The sequence below is a fragment of the Phaethon lepturus genome, unplaced genomic scaffold, assembly GCF_000687285.1.
Source record: "Phaethon lepturus isolate BGI_N335 unplaced genomic scaffold, ASM68728v1 scaffold15048, whole genome shotgun sequence".
Lineage (NCBI taxonomy): Eukaryota > Metazoa > Chordata > Aves > Phaethontiformes > Phaethontidae > Phaethon > Phaethon lepturus.
Window position 1 is genome coordinate 16,157 of NW_010559834.1, and position 21,968 is coordinate 38,124.

Sequence of the window (21,968 nt, forward strand, 5' to 3'; positions counted from 1 at the left end):
TTTCCCTTTGAAGACAAAAAGCAGAAAGGGAAACATTAGGGGAAAATAGGAGCCATGGCCTACAGCTTTTTCCAGGGGTTCTGTCTCCAAAACCTTAAAAAAAATACGGGAAAGGGACAAGACAATATAGGTTCTTCCTGATACCTCCTTTCTACTTCCCAAAGGCAGTGGCTTTGTCTTTAGCCAGTGAAAGTAAGCAACAGAGAAATCAGAATGTAACCAAAACATAGACTAGAATGTCTAATTATTCTCTTTCCAGGTGCTTTTCTTATTCCCTATATCCTCTTCTTAATCATTGCTGGGATGCCCCTGTTCTATATGGAATTAGCACTGGGACAGTATAACCGAGAAGGGGCTGCCACTGTGTGGAAAATCTGTCCAGTTTTCAAAGGTAAGTGTCCCTCTGCTCACTTGAATAGCACCATGAGGGTGTCACAGACTTGTGATCACAAAGTAAAGATCTCTCACCTTTCCACAAACAGCATGATATTTGCTGACCTTTCCCCAACCCTTGAAGTCACAAGTCTTTTTGTTATCATAGGTGGCGCACAAAAGCCACAGAAATCATCTTCAGGGTGATGGCTGAGGAGTGCAATGAGCAGGAGCAGTTCAGCCCTGTCTTCCCTTGCCCTTCCATATGGGGCAGTGGGAAGAACTGGCGGTGTGTAGGTGGAGGGAGGGGTTGGCAATGCAAACATTTAGAAATACCAAATCCCATCCAGGTCAGTTCAGCCCTGTCACCTCCAGTGGCTAAGATAACTACTGACCCATTCAGTTCGTTGTGTGGAGCTTTCCCTGCAGAAGTCAGTGTACCACAGTAGCTAGAACACTAAAAGGGAGTTGTGAAGACTGTAGTTCAGCCACTAGATTTGTAACATCACAGGAGTTATCTGTGGCTCTGTACCTCAGTCTTCCTGCCGATGAAATGGGAGCAATGATTCTGACAGACTTTGTAAAGTGGTTTTCACATCTAGCAACGAAAAGCGCTTACTAAAACCTGAACATTATTATTGAGTGGTTTCCACTAGGGTTAACTCTCCAACATCACTGAATAAAAGGCTGTGGAATGTTGTCTTGTGCACTGAGTTGCAATCATTCTGCAAGGAAGAAATAGCCAAGGTTAGGTGTTTGGATACCAATCAGGGTGTTTGGCATTGGTCAAGGTTAAAGGGATCTCCCTGGGTGAAAGAAGTCATATGCTTTCTATATATGAAACAAATATTTGTTAAGGAGCCTCAGGAATTTTCTTAAGCATTGCTTACCAGCAAAAATTTTAAGTTCCCTTATATCCATATCAGGTTGTACCTAAAATCTTATGTAAAAGCCTTTTCAACACAGAGCTACCTGAAATTAAACCAGTCAAGATCAGCTCATCTTAGAAGCTTAAAATTCAGATCATGTTCATCCCGTGACTGACAAAAGCTGAGGAGCTTAACAATAACAATCCAAACTTGGTGGATCCAGTGCTTGGATATAGGTTACACTGAGTAAATGTTAGTCGTCTTTCTCAAAATACAGCTTTCCTCTTCAAGGAGTCTAGTGCCACAGAATAAGAAAACTACTTCTTTTTTTCTTATCAAACTCAAAACTCACAGTAAAATTAGAGATATAATAAAAGGTAAATAAGTGAGCTAATAAAATATGTGCCTCAAAATTTTAAAATTAATTAATCTAGATTTACCTAGCCCTTCTATAACACCTTCATGGAAGACAAATTCATGCCAGAACCTGGGAACCTGAAGACCCTCGGTCAACCAAATTCCTGCTAATATCAGATAATACCTTTGCATGGCAGCAACGATTTTAAAAACGTAACTGCAAAAATTAGACCTTAAGGATCTCGAAGTGTTTGAGCCAAATACCACTGTGCGCAGGGGTACTCTATCTGTTGACTTCAGTATTGAAAAGACGATGAGAAAGGAAAATAGAACTTATTTCACGTATAGTTTTGTTGATATTCCAGCCGTGTTTTTAAGCTGACATTTTCAAGGTGGACTAAACATACATTACTATTGATTTTTAAGTGTTCTTATTATTAGGATATAGAAGCATAAGTTATTTGATTCTCACAAAGTAATAAGCATTGAGTTTTATTTGTACCTTAGCACTAGTATAAACTCAGTACTTTTAAAGTTTTGACCAAATCTTCTGATAACATACACAGTTTACTGCTAATGCTTTTCAGTTGTTTCTGGGATAACTCAAATGAGAAGTACACAATCTACACAAATTTATAACAGCTTCTGTAAATGAACAGCACTATAGTACTAATTTTAGCTATGAACTCTAAGGACTTTACTTCTAATGAGAAGCTCTCATAACGTTATTAAAAATATATCCTGTAACCTTTGCAACACTGTCTGTTTTCATCTCTGCATTTTCCAGGGTCTATTTTAGAGTGTGGGTGGTGCAGCATTACTTTTAAGAAAAGCTAGACCTAGAAACAGGAGAGCAAATTCATTCCCGAACACTCCTATGATTTCAGAGGAGTAACATCTGAGATACATTTGATACAGTACTTTTAAATCTTGATATTAAATATCTATCGTCGTCTTCCTGAATTGGAAGAATTTCAGGAACACTTTTTTTGAACAGAAATTATCTGATTTTCAGTGTAACATATATTATTCATACTTTTTTTTTCATATTTTAACATTCACATTAATATTTAAGAATTATCCCCTTGGGCGATTCCCCCTCCACTCCATTGTATTGATTCTAACGTATCACTAGATTTTGAGTGTCAATGTACTGGATTCATTTAAGCACCAAAGATTTGAAGATCCAGTTTCATCTTTACTTTCACCAATGTTAGTAATGAGCAAATTGGTCTATGTATTGAAAGCCTCCTGAAGAGCAGAGTGTAACTTTGGTACACGCAGCAGTCTTTGAACTGCCAACTCCTTCCAGGTTAGCATCTGCTCCTTACGCAAATTTTAAACCAAGGATTAATACTCTAAGCGTGTGCTACTTCCTTGCTTTATGAAGAAATAGGAAAGTCTAATAATCTCCAACTGCTAGGCCTCCAATGCAATATCTCCAAAAAATTAAACTGAAGAAAATGAGAAGTAAAGGTTTACACTTAGGTGCTGTGACTGTAGAGTGATGACAGTCATAAACCAGCAGTAATCTCTACCTGTTATATGTAATACGTACAACTTTGGAGTAGGAGTCAGAGAACAATGCTGTGCATAGAGTAAAGGAAGAATTATATAAGCCAAGGTAAAGCAAACTTCCTGAACAATTCTGGCAACAAACTTTTGTTCTGCTCTGATGTTATTACCAAAGCTTCCTCCCAAACCATTGGAAGATGTCCATTTTCATGAGGAGAACACGTACTCTCTGGAGCTTTCTCGCTAAAGGGATCCTCCAAGCACACTTCACAGTATGCAAAAATACAGAACAAATGTTCAAATTCTCTCAAAAGAGAATACTTGCAGTGGGGATTCTGTAATCCTGGGGAGATAATAAAATGGTTTGAAGATCCACACACAGTTTAGCCCCAAGCTTGATATTCACCAAGATTTAGTGGCATGCTCAAGAACCACTTGGAGCCCCTCAGTGGAACAGCACAGACTGTTTCATGCATGTTTTGGACCCAGTCACATGCTGACAGAAGCCAATCTGGAGACTATCAATGGGAAAAAAACAGGAGAGGGATTGCTGTCTGTTCCAAACTAGCTCAGGGTGGGAACATGAGGCATAGGGAAATTTCACTTAAGTCTCAAGCTTTACTTTTCCAAGAGAAGTTGCCAAGGACTCTCACATTCTGAAGATGAAGTGAGTTTCACTGCTAACATGGGCTTGCAATCTTCTGCATTGGAAGCAAATCAGCAATGGAGTTCTACAAGAGCAAATTTTGACATTGCACTGCTTAATTTCTTTTTCTGGGAAACAACTGGATTTGCTAAAAGCCAGTCATTCTTCAAAATCATTAATGTAATTTTTTTGTTTTAAGGTCAGTGACACTGTGTCCGCATGTGTGTATATAAAAGTAAAAAATTCCTTTTATTGGTCTGAAGATCTAAAATGAATTTGCAGCCATAGATGGCTGAGTTTAACTACAGTGTTTGCAGATGCTGTTGCATGTAAAATGCAATGTATAATCTAGTTTTCCTTTGTCTTTAGGTGTAGGCTATGCAGTGATACTCATAGCTCTTTACGTGGGTTTCTACTACAACGTTATCATAGCTTGGTCTCTGTATTATCTATTTTCATCATTCACATTTGAGCTCCCTTGGACAAACTGCGACAACAGTTGGAACAGCCCAAACTGTACAGATCCCAAACTCTTCAATGCATCAGTGCTTGGCAATGGTACCAAATACTCGAAGTACAAGCTCACTCCTGCAGCTGAATTTTATGAGTAAGTGTTGACTTGACTTTGCTATTTATTCAAAATTCTATGTCTAAGAGTGTTTCCTCTGGAAGTTAAAATAGCTTAACATCCAACCTCTAGAATAAGCATCAGAAGACTAAGGTTAAAACGCAGTTGTAATGTTGATTTGTATTTCTCTGTGATTAAGACTCTTGCCTCTGCGAGCCTTCGTTTCTCCTGTACAAATGCAGCACTTGCCACCGAGCAAGATGGAATTGGACAAAAGACGCAAATATTCCCCCATATACCACTTTTGCACGCACCAACTTTGCCAGGGCAAGGAAACAGAGCAATATTCTGAGAAAGACAACTGCATGCCAAACTGAGCTGACTTTAAGACTTTAAAATAGTCATTTGTTCAACAGGCTTGGCCTGTTTCTCTACTTGCAAAATATCTCAGAGCAGACCTTTCTTTGCTCAGCTGCTTCAATAGTTCAATGAAGTGATACGAAGCACTGAGCAGGAGGAGAGTGCCACAGCTATAGAAAGACGGGCTTTTTCTAATTCCTAAGCAAATGAGTATTCTGCAATATGGGCCAAGACAGGCAAAGGCACACTCAAATCAAACACTTGGAATCAAAACCAAAAAGGTACATAAATTAACAATTGAAATGTAAAACAAAGATATCAATCTATGTATAAATAATTGTATTATGGACCTCCATGGAAAAATGGGATTTGATTAGGATAAAGAAAGAATGGTGAGCATCAAGCTAATTGAATCAGCTGTTGAATTAATTTGAATAATCAATTAGTATTTTTGTGTTGGGAATAGAAGGATATGAGAGCACATGCCTGCTGAGCAGTAAGTCCAACTCTGCAGAAACAAAGGGACACCACAGTTAGCATAAATAACCTAGTGTGTGTTACACCATGCCTGGCTACAGCAGGGATCCTGAGGTCTGTGTTTATAGCTCTGAAACATTTGTGACTGCTATTTCTCCTCTGAAGACAACACAGTGGAAGATCAGTAGTGATACACAAAGTGTTGGCAGGGCATTGGGTAAACTAAACTCAGTGCTTTGAAAACAATAAGGGGGGGTGAGTTCAAAGGAAATCACTACAATGGCAAATAATGACACTTAGGAAATCTATTGCCCTTACAAAGACAATATATGATGTGTTCAGAACCCAAATGTAAAGATAGATCATTTATAGCAAAAGGCTATATACGCATGTAGTCAAAGAACCTGACTTTGAAGGGAACTATAAGAAATTATACATTCAGCATCTTCAAAGAACTGCATGATTACAGAAGTTTCATCTGAATGGCATTTAGAAAAATGTTTTCTTTATAATTTTCTTGTGCTGAAGCCTCTGTAAAGCAAAATGCAATCCCTATATTCTTGTTTTACTCCTTTATGATTTAAAGTGGTTCTACGCATTTTCTGTTACCACATCAGGCTTGGGGTATGATTTTTGGCTTTGTAGTGAGTGAGGCTGTGCTAGAATCTATTCACAATGTTTTGATTTACTTCCACTGATATGGGGAACAGCTCAATTTGTGATTCTGTCTGTACACTGAAACTTGAAATATTAGGGTTCTTTCCTCACCATGAAATAGATTGAAGGTGCAGTTTTCAGAAGGTAAGAATAAACTGGGAATCTGACATTTCATTATGCTTTGATCCCTGAATTTTGGGGCCGTAATTAAGTCCCTAACCCCTATACTTATTAGCAACTAGATTATATTGCAAAAATGACAAGAATAACCGTTCAAGTATCACAATGTGTAACATCTGCTTTGCCAGCTGTAAAAACAGGGAATCACAAGGGGCATTATGTTCACTTCTCCAGTATTTGGATTAGCTCATCAAGTCCAGCTGTACAGCTCAGGTGTGGACCCAAACTTGTGCAAGCTTTTAGTGTATTCAGATCCAACCTAATAAAGACAGACCAATTCAGAAAACAGTGTTCTTTTATATCATTCCCATGGTCTTTTAACAACAGGGTCAGTAAACAGAAGTGATGTTGTACTATTAAATTTGCATCAGTATAGTGAGTTTACAAAATGATGCACCATTTTTGGATGCAGTATGTTAAGTAATAGTTCAAGTAGGGGTCTTGACTGGCTACGTTCCCTCTGAAAACACCTTCAAGTAAAGGCTGAATATTCCTTTAAGAATATTGTGTGTCCTTACACCATATTGCATACTGCTTGAAAAACTGCTGAACTTGACTGAGTGTTTGTGTAGGAATCACACCCAATTCTTCCTGGCACATAGCCATTAGTCACTTCTTAATCAACAAATCTTTGCCAGAGGAGAACGGAATAGTTTGCATCAGGTCAATATATTCCTTACAGCCAAAAATCCTAAATTATCAACTCAATAGCTAATTGATCCTTCCTCAGAAATACTGTGGATGAATAAGAGTTTCTAAGTAACAGCATCATAAAGACACTGGTTTCCAAGTTCTATGATCTTCTATGGAAGCCCAGCCTCTGCACTAACACAACAAGGGATGATAATTAGCATTATTAAAACAGGGATTGAAAACAGCAATAGCACTGGTGCCCACTCTAAAAATATCATAGAAAGGGAGTGATTTTTTCAGTGGAGGTGAAAAGAAGTTCCATTATTCTCCCCAGCACTACCAAAGCATACAGAAGACCATCCAGTTTGGAGTAATTGGGGCCATATTTTCAACCACAGTAGCTAGCATAACAAGAACTTGCTGCTCTTGTGTTACTGGGATGCACTGCAGCATATGGAAAACTTGTTGAGGATGCTAAATGCACCCAAGCACTTAAGTCTTCAGCCTCAAGACTACATGGGAAGTTGTACAGCTTGAACTTTGTTCTCTAGGTTATACATTTACATCAAGAACATATGCAAACTTCTGCTTCCTAGTGGGCAGGCTGAACTAGAAGCAGGGAGACCAGAAACATCAAACATCTATTTTGTAGTTGGAGAGTGACTGAAAAGAGGTACTTCCAAAACAGGCCACAAGCAAAAAGCTGGTGTGATTACGCTTAAGTGAAACGGACACTTCTTCTCTTTGCACACAAAGCTGGCCTGACCATGAATTTAGAGTCGGTTATTTCCTAAAACCATGCAGCTGCCAGAGCTATCTCCACCAGCACAGGAATAAACTGTACGAAGAGGTGGGAGTACTGTGATGTGATAGTTCATCTAATACTTCTAGATTAGGCACCTCTAAATTTAACAGAAATATGCTGATTCTCACCACCTACATTGAGTGACAGAAGGGAAAACCTGCTAAGAATCTAGACCAAATCTTTCAGCTGTCCAGTATTTGGTGGGGAGGGAAAGCAGGGAGAAACCGCTATGCCTCAGACTCGGAAGAAATCACTTCAAATTGCAATTTCCCTGCCAAAGCAGCGACAGGTGGACTTTGACAAACATATTTGACTTTTGTTTTCAAGGCTTAAGAGTTGTGCAATAATTCTGGTTAAAGTGGTTCTACTTAGGCTTAGAAAAAGAAGAAGTGGTGTTTCCTCTCTTTTGGGGAAAGAGAGAAACACAATTGTTTTATGGGGAGAGACTCCTGCATCTGCCTTTGGAGCACATCGTGTTGATAACTCCATTTGACATGATACTGAACTATGTGGACCCTTTGATCTGCGGTGGTATTTCCTGTGAGGACTTGTACCCCAAAGCACAAACCTATTGATCTATAAAAGTAACCTTAGCTGTTAAGAGAAGACTCTTAGAAAACTTAGGCTTTCTAGAGTCTTCCAGTTTACTAAGTCTGGTTTCAGTCATTCAGGCTTAATTCAGGCCAAGGTCCCACCAATGTCAACAGGAGAGTTGCTTACATCATCTTGGAATTAAACACACAAAAATGCAAAGGACCTTCTACCTTTTCAACATATGTTAAAATAATTTACTATAAACTTTTTTTGGAAGAACACAAGTACATCACTGCAAAAAAAAGTTCCCCTATCTATTCCATATCACTCCTGTTTAAATACTTTATCTGAATACAGGCGTACTTTATATTTGTTCTCTCTGTTCTTGTGTCTGGAAAAAGTTTCTTACCATCTTGCTTTCATTTACGCTGACAATTAAAAAATACCAGTTTGGAGGAACAAAAGCGCTATTCTTCTCACGAGGTACTGTGCCTGTAAAAAATCATGATCTGTTGTAGGAACAAACTCTGGCAATTAAAAAATAAAACAAAACAAAACAGTGAAATTGTCAACAAATGTATTGAGCTATGGTTGTTTTCCTCCAATAGTACATTTTCTCAGGGCTGTAATCCATTCTTTCTGCGTAAGAAATAAACCACATTTTTACAGGAAAATTTTTGTGCCAGATTCAGTAAAGGAGAATCACAGAATTCACAAGTCTGCTCAGTTGCGAGTAACTGCAAATAACTACCTAAGAACAAGGAATAAAGACAACATTCAGTCACGGCAGTGTAAGTAATTTATATTTGTGAATATAAATTCACGAGGACTGTGTGAGCCAAGAGTATCCTGAAAAAACCCTCACCCTATACAGCTAAGGTTACTTTTATAGATCAATAGGTTTGTGCTTTGGGGTACAAGTCCTCACAGGAAATACCATCACAGATCAAAGGGTCCACATAGTTCAGTATCATGTCAAATGGAGTTATCAACACGATCTGCTCCAAAGGCAGATGCAGGAGTCTCTCCCCATAAAACAATTGTGTTTCTCTCTTTCCCCAAAAGAGAGGAAACACCACTTCAAAAGTAAGCATAAGCAATTCTGCCTATAAATGCTTATAAAAAAAAGAATTAGACAACAAGAACTAATGAGAGTGGATGCTAATCACACCTGGTAAGAAAAGACTCTAAAGCTCATGTTAAGCACAATCAGCAGTTCTCAATGATATACCACCCTCCTGGACAACAAACCTCCACCGAATATGTCTGAAGCTTCTTTAAGAGATTTCTTCATGCTACATCCATACCCTATAAACTAGAGAGTCTGTTAGCAATGAGAAATTAAGAACTTCTCTAGACATCTAGACTTACTCATCTTTTGCACTGTAATTGAACGGAAGGTTGTCAGATGTTTCTGACACGTTTGAAGTTGGGTAGCAGTCATCTATTTACCTTCACAGAGATCACACAATCTAACAATAATTCTAGCCAGGTTCTATACCTTCACCCCTAGAAAATTCCCTGAATGTAACTGAACTTCTCAGATTTCAGTCAGCTTAGAAACAGGTACATTATTAAATACTTTACGTGGGAAATTTATGGCCACATTGCTGAATTAGCAATAAGCAAGCTGCTTTAGATATCAATCCTGTATTAATTGCACAGGAGTATTTATGAAGTGTTTGGGTGCACTGTTCACACATCCATAGTCTGAGACTAACATATATGCATCCCTAACACATAGTATATTTACTTTTTGACTGTGTTGACCTCTTTGGACTCAACTGAGTAACTCAATCTTTCTCTTTTTGACTCAGTGCACAGAAATTTCTGGTACAAGTATTTATGTGCGTAAAATAAAAACAACTATTCCACAACTATTTACATGTGCAGCTTTGAAATTTACTTTTCACATATGTTCTCATCTTCACATTTGTTGACCATTTACTTATACAGAGAAAAGAAATTAAATGTGAGTACAGTGGAAGTCAAACCATGTAAGTGTGTACACATGTTCTTAGGCTTTGGACAGCTTCATGGAAATGATTCCTAAACCACAACACACCCTTGTGTAGCAAGTCCAGATGACTGGAAGAATGACCACTTTGCCAAATTAAATTTGCGGGGGTGGGGGGGCTGCAAGAGATATTGCAAATGTCAAAAGCTGCACATTATGCTGCATGCAATTGGCTTGCTTTGTGCTAACTTGGAGGAATTCTAACTGCTTATCTTTACATACAGAACCTCATGTAGTTTGGTAGTGGTACCAGGCTCTGACCTCTGAGCAGCTGAGGTCTGTGCTACAGCACTGGAAAGCAGAAGCAGAGCCTTTCCCTGTGGAACATCTCCACCTGAATGTATTGCTCAAGGCAAAGCCAACAAAGGTGTCACACACAACTAAACATCCATTTATTTGTATTCACCTGTTTCTCATCAAATGTCTTCTATAACACAGTACTGACATAGTATCACCACTATGTGTTGCTTCCTGTAGGGGAAATGTTTGCTTGTCCAAAACTACCAGATCTAAGCATTAATCCATGAAATGGTTACCAGTTTAACCTCACTGTGTAAAGCACCCAGCATTACAATACATGTCAAACCGTAAAGTGAGCATCCATTTGTTTAAACATGTCAGGGGTCCTCAGTTTGTGGTGCATGAGCCTATTCCAATGGTTGACTTTCTTCTGGCAACTTTGTGGCTTTCCATGCAGGTCTTCTCAAGTCTGTAAAACTTCATGAAAGCTCAGCAGCTTCTTTGGAGGGTCTGGGGCTCTTCTTTCATGACGCTCCTGTCTAGGGCAGTGTATAGCCTATTGAGAATGCTGACTGAAGCACCGTTTAACTTGCTAACTAACGGCTAGGGCAGTTGGGAGCACATGTGCTTTAACTGCCTTGCCATGTATCCTGAAACAATAAACTTCTTTCAGTAGTTCAGTATTCATTAGATCTCCAGAGGGGTGAAATTCAAGTGTTTCCATTCTATCTGCAAATCTGAATAAAATGGGTTTAAAAGCAGATTTTGAAAATCTATTTTTCAGAGTGCTGTACAGACTTGAATGTGCCGAAGTGTGGCACAAATAGCAGGGGAGGTTAGAGTTATTAAATTAAGGGGACAATTAAGCTGAGTAAAGACTTCAATGAGTTGAGATAAAGATTATCAGTGAATGAAGAGTTTAGTCCAAATGGCCACATACAATTTCAGGATTATCGTCAGTCAAAAAGAAATACCATTTCATTCAGTAAAAATAATAATTTATTATATGCCAGCCAGGGTGCCACTGGTAAATTATCTTTCTGTAAGTGATTCCCAAAATCTAGTTTGAAGTCCATTACACAGATCTATTCTCCAACACAAGAGGGAGCTGAAATATCTTGAGAAACAGAAAAACCCAGACAACAAAGGTGTTGGCAAAAGTCAATGCAGCATTCAACAGAGCTGGAGTGAGTACATCCAGCTGAACCCAAGCTGGCTGCTGCAGAGCCCCTGGCATGCCTCTGAAGTGTGCCCAGTGCTCCAGGCTGGGGGAGAGGTACGTAGTGCACATGTAGCACTGCACATCAGGTGGCTTGGCACCACTCTCCCATGTTGTTAGCTGTAGGAGAGCACTCTCCTGGAGCCAGGCTAACCTTCTGCATCGTAATGGTGCCATACTCTGAGCTTTTTACAACGCACCCAGAGGCACTCGAGCAGCTCAGACAGCAGCTGTATGTATGGCAGAGCTGGGTCTGAGCCAGGCTAACCCTGCTGCACTTTGCTGGCTTCATGTGGAGCCACTCTGCTATCTCTGCAGTGAACCCCTAGCCCCAGAATTACAGTGAAGAGAGAGACACTGGTGGTCAGTCTGCATGGAGACAGCTCAGGTCTGCAGGGTTTGTACGACAAGCTCTGCCACGCCCCAGCTGTGGATATACATATTGCGGACGCAAACTGCCATGGAAGCAGTACAGCTGAATTTAAGCAGTGCTGTGCCTGAAGTAAAAATACCTGGAGCCTGGCAAACTCTGTGCAAAAAGAACTCTGTACACACCTGCTTAATGCAAATAGCCTAACCTTCCACAGATGGAAGAACCAACCCTATTTTATGCTCTGAAGGAAATGGCAGGAATGACACCTGAACTATAGTTGCTCAATATAACACAAAAGATGCATGTAGGAGAGCCTTCTAATTGAGCACAATTATCATGCTTCAAATTGCCTTCTAAAATGAGTATGTAATTTAAGTTCTACAGGTTGCGCACTGTATACACTGACAGTCCTTTTCGCATCTTCAATCTACAATCTGCATTAAGCTTTAAAACATAAAAACCCTAGTCTAACTACCAGAATAGGGAATAGAGCTCAGGAGACCAGGACTGGATCTATTTATATCTTAGCCAATTTGCTGATGCTTACTGTACGCAAGCCATTTGGGTTTGATCCCATAAAAGTGACTACCAACTTTTAGAAGTACTTGGAAGTTCTTAGAAGTACTTAAGTTTTTAGAACTTTTTGATAGAAGAAAGAAGAAAATAAATTTGTTAGTTAACATATTAATTTGCTGACAAGGTGATGATATTTTTGCAATCTGAACAAATCTATACAGCACATCTAAAAATTGTTTAGATGAATAACACCCTTTTATTGATCACATCAAATTTGGGCAAATAATTTGCATTTAATAAAAAGAGAAGGAATGAGCCTATAGAGCTGTGTAATCATATTTGGATTGAAACCTAAAATTATAATTGGGGATTGGAAAAACAAGGCCTACTCCAAGACCTTTGACTTGATCTGTTTGTACAAAACCTTCTAAATTTCCAAAATACAATCATGTAAATCTGCCTAGGGATGAATAATACAAAAGTCTTCTTAGAAAGCCCTTAGAATAATCAGTCTGACAAAAAAGTCTAGGAGAATTCTACACCTAAAACTCTTACCTCCTGTTTTCTGGCTAGGGATTAAATGTTTTGGAGTGAACAAGATACAGAGGAATTTTCAGATCACAACCCTTGGCATTTCTTTTTCCTTTGGTTTCATTCCCTGTTTATACTCAAATATTCACCACTTCCATAAAGAGAATGTTCTGAATTGCCCAGAGTGGAGACAAAGCAAAGGTTTATAATAATCCTTATTTTATAGATGGGAACACTAAGACACAGAGAAGAATTTATTGATTCCAACATTACTTATTATTAGAACTGTGACTGGATCCTTCATTTACTGAGTCCCACTGAGCAGCTGTCCCCCTGCTTCCTCAATAATTTGTCTTTAGTAGGGTTTATGTATGAATACCAAACAGCTGGGCTTCCTGTTGGCTCTTCATGATCTTACACTAAATTAAAGAGGACCCAAGTGCTGCACAAAGACAAAACAGAAGACAGTGGTACCAGCAAACAAATGGCTGTTTGCTGATTTCAGCAGAGGTGAACTATTTCCCTTTAGCTGAATGCAGCATGGAAGTAAGGCAAGAATTGGTGTCAGAGTTATTGGGTGACTACAGGAATCTCCCCAGCAGTGAAGGAAAGGACCAGATGAAATCTCCGAAAGACAGAAGCCAGAATGTCTGAATGTAGCTTCAGTCTGAAATCCCTTCAACTAGGCAGAAAGACTCTTGGGACCCATATTTACAGTGATGTACAGTCTCAAAGTCATTGCAAATACAATTTACACTCCCTTACATGGAAAGTAGTCTTAGCATAAATCAGGCTCCTTTGCACAAATCCCTGATTAAAAAAAGGTTAATTTCTTACGTCAAGTGCATGTTCTTTGATTCTTGGTTCTATACTTTACTAAATATTGCTAGAGCTCTGACTAGAATATTAGGAAGCTTAAACAATTTATTAGCTCCTCTTGTATTTTGCTCAGCAAAATATAATAGGTCCCTGTCCTACTTTGTCAGCTCCACCTGTTAATGTTTAGTCTCAGTCTTTCCCCCATAACATTTTCTTCTCCTTTTTGCACCTATTTCTCATCTACTTTCATTCTTTTCTCAGTAACAACAATCTACAGGCAAAATACTAACTCTAGCTGTCTTACTGCCTCTGATTTTTCCTTTCTCTTTGACTCAGAGTTGTGAATTATGAGAGTTTATTTTGTTAGCAGAATTGGACAAATATCTCTATACTTAGGAAACAAGAATCACTTGCAGAAGCTTTTACTTAAGACATTCTCAGTAGCTTCGGACATAGTTTAAAGAAGTTGATAGACAACCAAGGATGACACTAGTTGGTGCTGTATCTTTTCTGGTTCCCGCTTAGGGATTTAAGAGAGATCAGTTTATGCCATTTTGTCTAGGACTTGCACATGCCTTTATAGTATTGGGAAACAGGACAATCCTGCAGCTAGTGAAGGCAACCACAATTCAGGAATGGATGTTGGCCACATTGCATTAGTCTGCTGTAATATCAAAAGGCTGAAAATTGAGGTGTTTTGACCTCAGAGCTTCCTGAATGGGGAGTCTTGCAGTATCTCTTACTTTACATTTTCCACTTTGTGGTCAGTGTGGGAAGTGACTGAATATAATCTAAAGGAGCCAGTTAGGGGTTTATCACTCAACCCACCTTAACAGAGACAGGCTAAAAACAGCCTCAGCTGCTCCTGAAATAAGTGCTCCTTGACATGAAATAAGAATAATTGTGGCATAATTGAGCTAACTGGATTTTCTATAGCATCGCTGATGCATGCTAACTTGAACATGATGAGTGCAAAGTTCTTTTCAAATTTGCCCTTCTCCAAAAAAATTACTGTTTTTCAAAGAATATTATAGAGCTATATCCTTCAAGTCAAGAAGGTTTAGTCTAATACTTTGTCCACTGCTTCTCTCCTCCACCTCTTCAGATGTCAGCACGTCTTAACCTAAATCAGAGTGTAGCACTAGATCTTTTATACTTTGTGGTGCCACTGGAACAGAAATGTAGCTTCTAATAGGTAAACTTATTCATGAACTACTTCCCAGCCACCCATCTTTTGGGTGGCCACCCATCTCCACAGCATCTTTTGGAAAGCTGCTGTGACTTATTTTCAGAGATCACAAAGAAAAACAAAGAATAAAAAAGGAAAAGGAAGCAAAACCCACCAGAATTACAGCTCAGCAAATGTATATGAAGATTACCTTCCTTAGCTGCCCAGTTACAGAGCTATTCTGACTGGTTACAAAAGTATTTTTCCCTTCCTATTTTATGATCACTTACCCTGATTAAGGGAGTAAAACTTTTGGAATGGACATTCTCCTGAAAATCCTGGGAATCCCACATTTGAAGTGGTAGTTCTGGCAAGCATTCCAAACTGCAACATACATTGCTAACTGCTTCTTGGAAAGTAAACACACAAGGAAGCAGTCTTCCTCACAAATCCAGAAAAATATTTGGGCAAGAAAAATAAAAAGTTAAATGGGCACAAAGAATGCAAGTTCAGATTCAGTTTTTGAGTAGACATCTACACATAATAATCCAAACAACATTCTTTACAGCATCCAGCTCTGGTAGTGATAGCAGTGTAACTGTGATAGCACAGATTGCCAAAACCCTCCCAAGATCCTGGACAAATGTTCTGATCAGAAGCCTGTGAAGCTTTTCCTAGCGTACACTTATCACTGCCCAAGCTGATAAGTTTATAATGGAATCAGGCATCCCTGCCCAGGATTCACTTACTGTGGATCCTCTGGCAAATTATACTTTATTAGCAGAAATACAAATGGCTTTCATTCACACTCTAAGCAAAAGTTGAATGAGAACTACCTATTTATTTACATTCAATTAAAGATAATAGGTTTTCAGGTGAGATATCAAGAAGTCTACCTCTACGTTTTACTGTTTCCACAGGTAACAGCTATATTGCTACATAGCTATAGTGTTGTATAATACAAGTTAAACTCACCTTGTACTTTCTAAATAGGAACATTCTTTAATATATGCCACAAACACATGGTCACTACCCTTTTAATGCTTCACTTGTTATTAGCCTTACAATGCAACAGAAACAGATCAGCTGCTTAATTTAGAAGGAGATTTTCTACAAGTATCTTTTCTCCAACCTGGGATAAATCATAGAAACAGTTTCAAAAATACCGCATCTCTTATTAAACATGAGAAACTACAGAAGCAGAACTGTTACAGTTCTTAGCTGATCATATCTCAATGCTTTAGGGAAATTGTAAAAGGGAATTGTATGCAACTCTCTCATATTACTAGATGGATTGTTCTAATGGGCCTTAATTTTCCCAGCATGTTTCTACAGTTTAAGTAATACAGAGAGATTTTTCAGTTTTCCCCATTGAACTTGACACAGGTTTGCTCTATCTTGGAACTCGTTCAATTATCTCACTCATCTCTGACTTGGTAAAACAAGTGCTCAAGTTAACTCTGAAGCATCATCCATCTAGTAAAAGATTGTATGCAGACAGCCAATAAGGCTGGAATTACACTCCTCGGACTTTAGTTTCTACATATCTGCAGTCACGCAGGGCAAATCACCCAGTACTTCAGTTTCTCTAAAATGTAGTTATCTTTGTAAAACATGTCAAGGTCCTCCAGTGAAAAGGGCTGCTTTGATTTGATTTGTTTGTACTATCATGTGCTAAGAGAAGCCAACAGAGATGAACTTTCTATTTTACCTAAGCAGTGCATAGCAAATAAAATGTAATAGAGAAAGTGGAGGAGACAAGGAAGGTCATGGCCATGGGCACTGAAACACTAAGAAATTGAATCCCTGAGCCAGCATCCTGTAGATCCATATCAGAACCAGGAGTTAGCTCTGCAATTCTCTAGTGCCGCGCTCTTGCCGCAGTGCCATTCCTCTTTGCAAATACAGCTTTAAGCAAAGCAAAGTATTTTTGCATCGTTTAGATTTGAAAAAAGCAGCAGGAGACACTTCAATAGCATAGAACCAAGTTAAAATAAGGGAGATCCACTATAAAATATCTCCCATATCCCTGTGCCTGTTGCACACAATGTGTTTTGACAACTCTAATTGTAGGTATCACCAGTCATGGGAAATCAATCCATTTCATTGTGTAGATCTCAAAAGAATTAGCCTGCCCTGGTAAGCAACAGAATTTCCTCTGCTATCACTCTACTATCTCAATGAACAACACAGAGCACGATATCCAATTTTAATTTACCAAGTGTTGCTTTTCCTATCCAACCACTTTTTTGCAGCCTCACAATAGCCTATTCAAAAATAAATTGAAAGTAACTTTGGAACTGCCCAAGTTGCAGAAAGCCAGCTGTTTGCTTATCTCTAATCACAAAATAATTTAGGTTGAAAGAGATCTCTGAAGGTCGTCTAATACAACTCCTTACCCAAAGCAAGGCTAACTTCAAAAGTCAATCAGTTTGCTCAAGGCCTTTACTCGCCAAGTTTTAAAATCTTGAAAGATGGAAATTCTGGGCATCTGTTCAGTACTCAAGCAAGAATCAACAAATGACACTTCCAAAATCCCCCAAAACTGCCAGTGAAGGAAAGAAGAGAGTGCTATCGTTATGGCACTGTGGTGCTAAACAGACACTGATGGGCCAGGGAGAACACAAAGGCATTCTGGGAAGAAGCACAATACACTGCTTCACAAACAGATTTCACTAACTGCTAGGAATGTCAGCAGGGCAGTTACTACTGCAGTGCAGCATCCGTTTCTGCTGCCCACAGGATGAGATATGTGAAAACCTTTTTCCCCCAGTGACTTCACTTTGTTTCTGTGTATCTGGTATGTAGGCGAGGAGTTCTGCACCTGCATGAAAGCCGTGGAATCCATGACCTTGGCTTGCCTCGCTGGCAACTTTCCCTCTGCCTCTTGGTGGTGGTAATCATTCTTTTCTTTAGTCTGTGGAAAGGCGTGAAGACTTCAGGAAAGGTAGAGCGAATATTGTCCTTCTATTTCATCTACGTTCTTTGTCTCCTTTAAGAAGTCTCCTAATTTTAGAATGCAAGAGTCTAAATCACTGCTGCTGAGGGACCCTCAGCGACCAAACCATGTGAGAGCCCTTCATATATGTACAGGGGAAATACACAGTCCTGAATCAGCGTTCATTTTATTTACAAGTTTTGCTTGTGTGACGTTCTAACTGGAAATTTTATTAGCGCATTATTTTCCATTCAGCATTAGTGGTCTCATCCAGAAAATATTCTGAAAGACTTTAGATTGTCTTAAATGTGCCTTCTATTCTTAGCCAAATGTACTAGTGTTTCAATGGGTTAAGATGCTTTGGTTTTATTATATAAAATGCTATGACAAAAGAAATATCTGATGAAAGTAATTTGAAATTACTCTTTGACATCCCTCGGAAAACACCTCAACAGAAATTCTAGAGTTGGATAAATCCGAGAGCTTTTTGTACCTTTTCATGAAAGCATCACCTAACATCAGGAATGACTGCACTTGTTTAGTAAATGAATATATAGCTGAACACCTAATCAGCAGTCTAACACACACTGGTAATGTATAAGCACTCCAAGTCTTCCGTTTGTCAAAACTGTCTCCTACTCGTATCTGTAAAAATACATAGGTAAAGACTCATGATACATAACAGCATTTTCCCCCAAGACATCCTATAAAGAGCTTCTCTATCAAACTGAATGGACAAAACCAAGAAAGTGCCAGCTGTGTTTTTCACACATTCTTAAATCTTCCGCAACAGCTGATTAACCTTTGTGATCTCTATTGTCTGCAGGTTGTTTGGATAACAGCCACTTTGCCTTACGTTGTATTATTTGTCTTGTTAATACATGGAATAACCCTGCCTGGTGCATATAATGGAATAAATGCATACCTGCACATAGATTTCAGAAGATTAAAAGAAGCCACAGTAAGTGTACTCTTCTGCTCTCATTCCCTTGTTATTATTAAACCTATTGCCCTCGTTATTAAAACTGAAAATATTAGAGCTAATTTCTGAAATTATAGAGCCACACTTCTGCTTGTGCGTAAGAACTAACCCACTGTCCCTGATAGTCTTAACTTTCCAACACTGTCCATAACAGGGCTATCTCAATCTGAACCCAAAATGTTGTGACCACACAAAAAAACCTGTACAAGGGCAGTTTCAGGTGTGGCAGTACCTTAAAGTCCATGCTTTGAACTGTACACTCTGTAAACGGCAGTATCCTTTATACAGGAAAATTGAGTCATGCAAAATTTAGTTCTGAAAAGGCAAAGAATTCCCTCAAGAAGAAGATTTTTATTTTTTAATCACTAGGTTAAACATTAACGTGTTAAACAAAAATTCTGGCCTATGAAAACCTTGCTAAACATACTAAGGACTAATTCACCTAATCATGGTTCTTCATACAAATGAGATTTTCAATAGTACAATGTTCTTATCTTACTATTGAAAGTAATGTACATTTCCCTGTATCACTTAACAGCATTGCAAGACATTCTCATTAAATATATCCAAGCCAACTCAATTTGTGGAGTACCTTAGAACCAAGAATTATTTCAGCCATCGTAAAGCAAGATCTACAAGTACAGTCACTAACTCATGAAATCACCAGCATTTCAGACTTACAAAGAACAATGATCTGGTGACTACAGGTAGAACTTACCACTGTGCTATTCTGAAAATATCATAAATCATTTATAACAGTGGTATCTCTGAGAGACAGGGAACTTTTAGAGAGAGTCCAACAGAGGGCTACAAGGATGATTAAGAGACTGGAAAATCTCTCGTATGAGGAAAAGCTGAGAGACTTGGGGCTGTTTAGTCTGGAGAAGAGAAGGCTCAGAGGGGACCTTATCAATGTCTACAAATATCTGAAGGGTGGCTGTCAGGAGGATGGAGCCAGTCTCTTTTCAGTAGTTCCCAGTGACAGAATGAGGGGCAATGGGCACAAACTGCAGGACAGGAAGTTCCACCTCAACATGAGCAAAAACTTTACTGTGAGGGTGACAGAGCACTGGAACAGGCTGCCCAGAGAGGTTGTGGAGTCTCCTTCTCTGGAGACCTTCAAAACCCGACTGGACGTGTTCCTGTGCAACCTGCCCTAGGTGATCCTGCCTTGGGTAGGGGGTTGGACCAGATGATCTTCAGAGGTCCCTTCCAACCCCTACCGTTCTGTGATTTTGCGATCTCTGTGGGTGTGTCACAAGGCTGTTCAAATGGTTACAAAACTGAAAAGCAAGGACATAGTTTTACTAGAAGAAAATCAAATGTCTCGAAAAATTGCAGCTTTCAGAGATGTCTGTAGTCTGTACATAGTTGCACTGTACATTTCCTATGCACCCTACTTTGATTTTTCTTGAATAATTAAAAAGACAGACAAAGACCTTGAGTGTTAGAATCCAGACCTATTTTACATACTCTTAGAAAAACAATCCTTCCTTGGTTTCGTAATACTGAATTTGGAAACTGGTACTTCTTCAGCAACAGAAGTTATCACCAGAGCCCACCTCACTCCATTTTGGAATAGTCAAGCCGCAATTCAAATATGGGACATTCATCCACCTTTGTCACCAAGGCAGTAGCCACCTCCATAGTTCACGCTTTTACATAAACATAAATACAAAGATGCAAGGATGAACAAAGGAGGTGCTTAAATTTTTTATATATTTTTAGTGCTCTTTGGAAAAAAAAAAAATAATCACAAGTTCAGCTAGATGTTTATGGAGCTGTGCCATGTTGCATCAGCTCAAAATCTAGGCCTCTATAATAATAGCTGCCTTTTGCTTTTGGAAGGATATTCTGTGCACTGCTCTTTTTTGGCTTAATGTTTCTGCAGCTGCTATTTGGATGACCCTAAAGTTATTTGTTTCTAAGACTAAATTTTTCAGACAGCAACAAAAAAAGTTACTCTAGGATAATAAAAGATCAGTTATAAGAGGTTTTTTCTCCTGCTCCGAGATTGGGATACCTGCTGCTGCAATAGGCTTTTGTGTTTAATCTTTGTCCTCAGGCTCCAAAGAATAAACTCCTGCTTCAGTTCTGTGTCAACATGTCCCTGAATCTTTCTGATTTACTTTTTTTTTTTATTCTCCCAAACGAAGAATCTAATGAAGAAACATCATAAGTCACAAGCAGTAGTGGCCTATAGAGGGCTCTGCCAATGCTCTTCTAAAAGACTTTAGAACATCCCGATCAATGTCAAGGGTTGCCTCATTTTATAGGGCCACATACTGCCCTTAGCAAGCCCTAAGACATCTCGTTTTCAGGGATACTGAATCCACAAAGGGTGCCTCTATAAAAAGGAAAGAAAAATATTCACCTGAGGACCTCTTAACTGGACCAATGCCTAGCTATGCTCCTTGCTGAAAGTCCAGAAGCTACAAAGCCATAATACTCATCACCACTGCACAAGTGGATACGTTAAACATCTGTGTAAAACAGCAGCCTACACTTCTGTTCTGCTAACGGAATCCGTGTTAAATACCATTAAATCAGACATGAGGAAGACACTTGCTCTTTCATACATCTTAACAAGTTTCCAGAAGATTATATAACATTTAGGGGTGCACACAATGTTTCCACACAGTACAGTCATTCTTTAAATCCACGTACACGAGGAAGAATATGCACAAAAGTTATAATGGCATAAACAACCATGAAGAAAGCTGGAAAGATTGATGACTGCCTCCTGTAAAATGTTTCTATTTTTTTCATTTGTAATGCCTATAAAACCAACATTCTACCATAAAATACATTAGGCTATGCATCAATCAGAAAGCCATTCAGCTGAAGTGAACAGAGAACAGGAGTGTAAATGGCAGAAGAACCAGCCCCACTGTCTGTTTCACATCCTGCTTTGTTATAACAAAGGGAATGTTTTGCACTTAATCTTACTTCTAAAGGAATTTTTGGTTTCTGCTCTTTTTTCCTTTCACCTTGATCTTCTCAATTTGTTTCCTAATCAGCTACTATGAGCCAAGACTCCTACTCAACAGATACTTAAGCATGAGCATAACTCCTTTGGTAGGCAGTAGGTGCTAACCTCTTACCTGAATCAATAGGACTTAAGCAGATGCTTAATTGTGCTTTAATAGTAAGAAAGGGGAAGTATAATGAGTACAACTCCACCAGCAAAAA

The 21,968-nt window shown here is 38.9% G+C and overlaps 1 protein-coding gene across 1 annotated transcript in view; it reads left to right on the forward strand.

Annotated features, from left to right (window-relative positions):
* Nucleotides 1-264: 264 nt before the first annotated feature.
* SLC6A2 (solute carrier family 6 (neurotransmitter transporter), member 2) overlaps nucleotides 265-21,968 on the forward strand; it is a 49,013-nt gene continuing 27,309 nt past the window's right edge. The window contains exons 1-4 of the mRNA XM_010293508.1: nucleotides 265-391; nucleotides 4,129-4,366; nucleotides 17,665-17,803; nucleotides 18,621-18,755. Of these exons, the coding sequence (XP_010291810.1) occupies nucleotides 304-391; nucleotides 4,129-4,366; nucleotides 17,665-17,803; nucleotides 18,621-18,755 (600 nt within the window). The 5' untranslated portion in view covers nucleotides 265-303. The remainder of the gene's footprint in view (nucleotides 392-4,128; nucleotides 4,367-17,664; nucleotides 17,804-18,620; nucleotides 18,756-21,968) is intronic.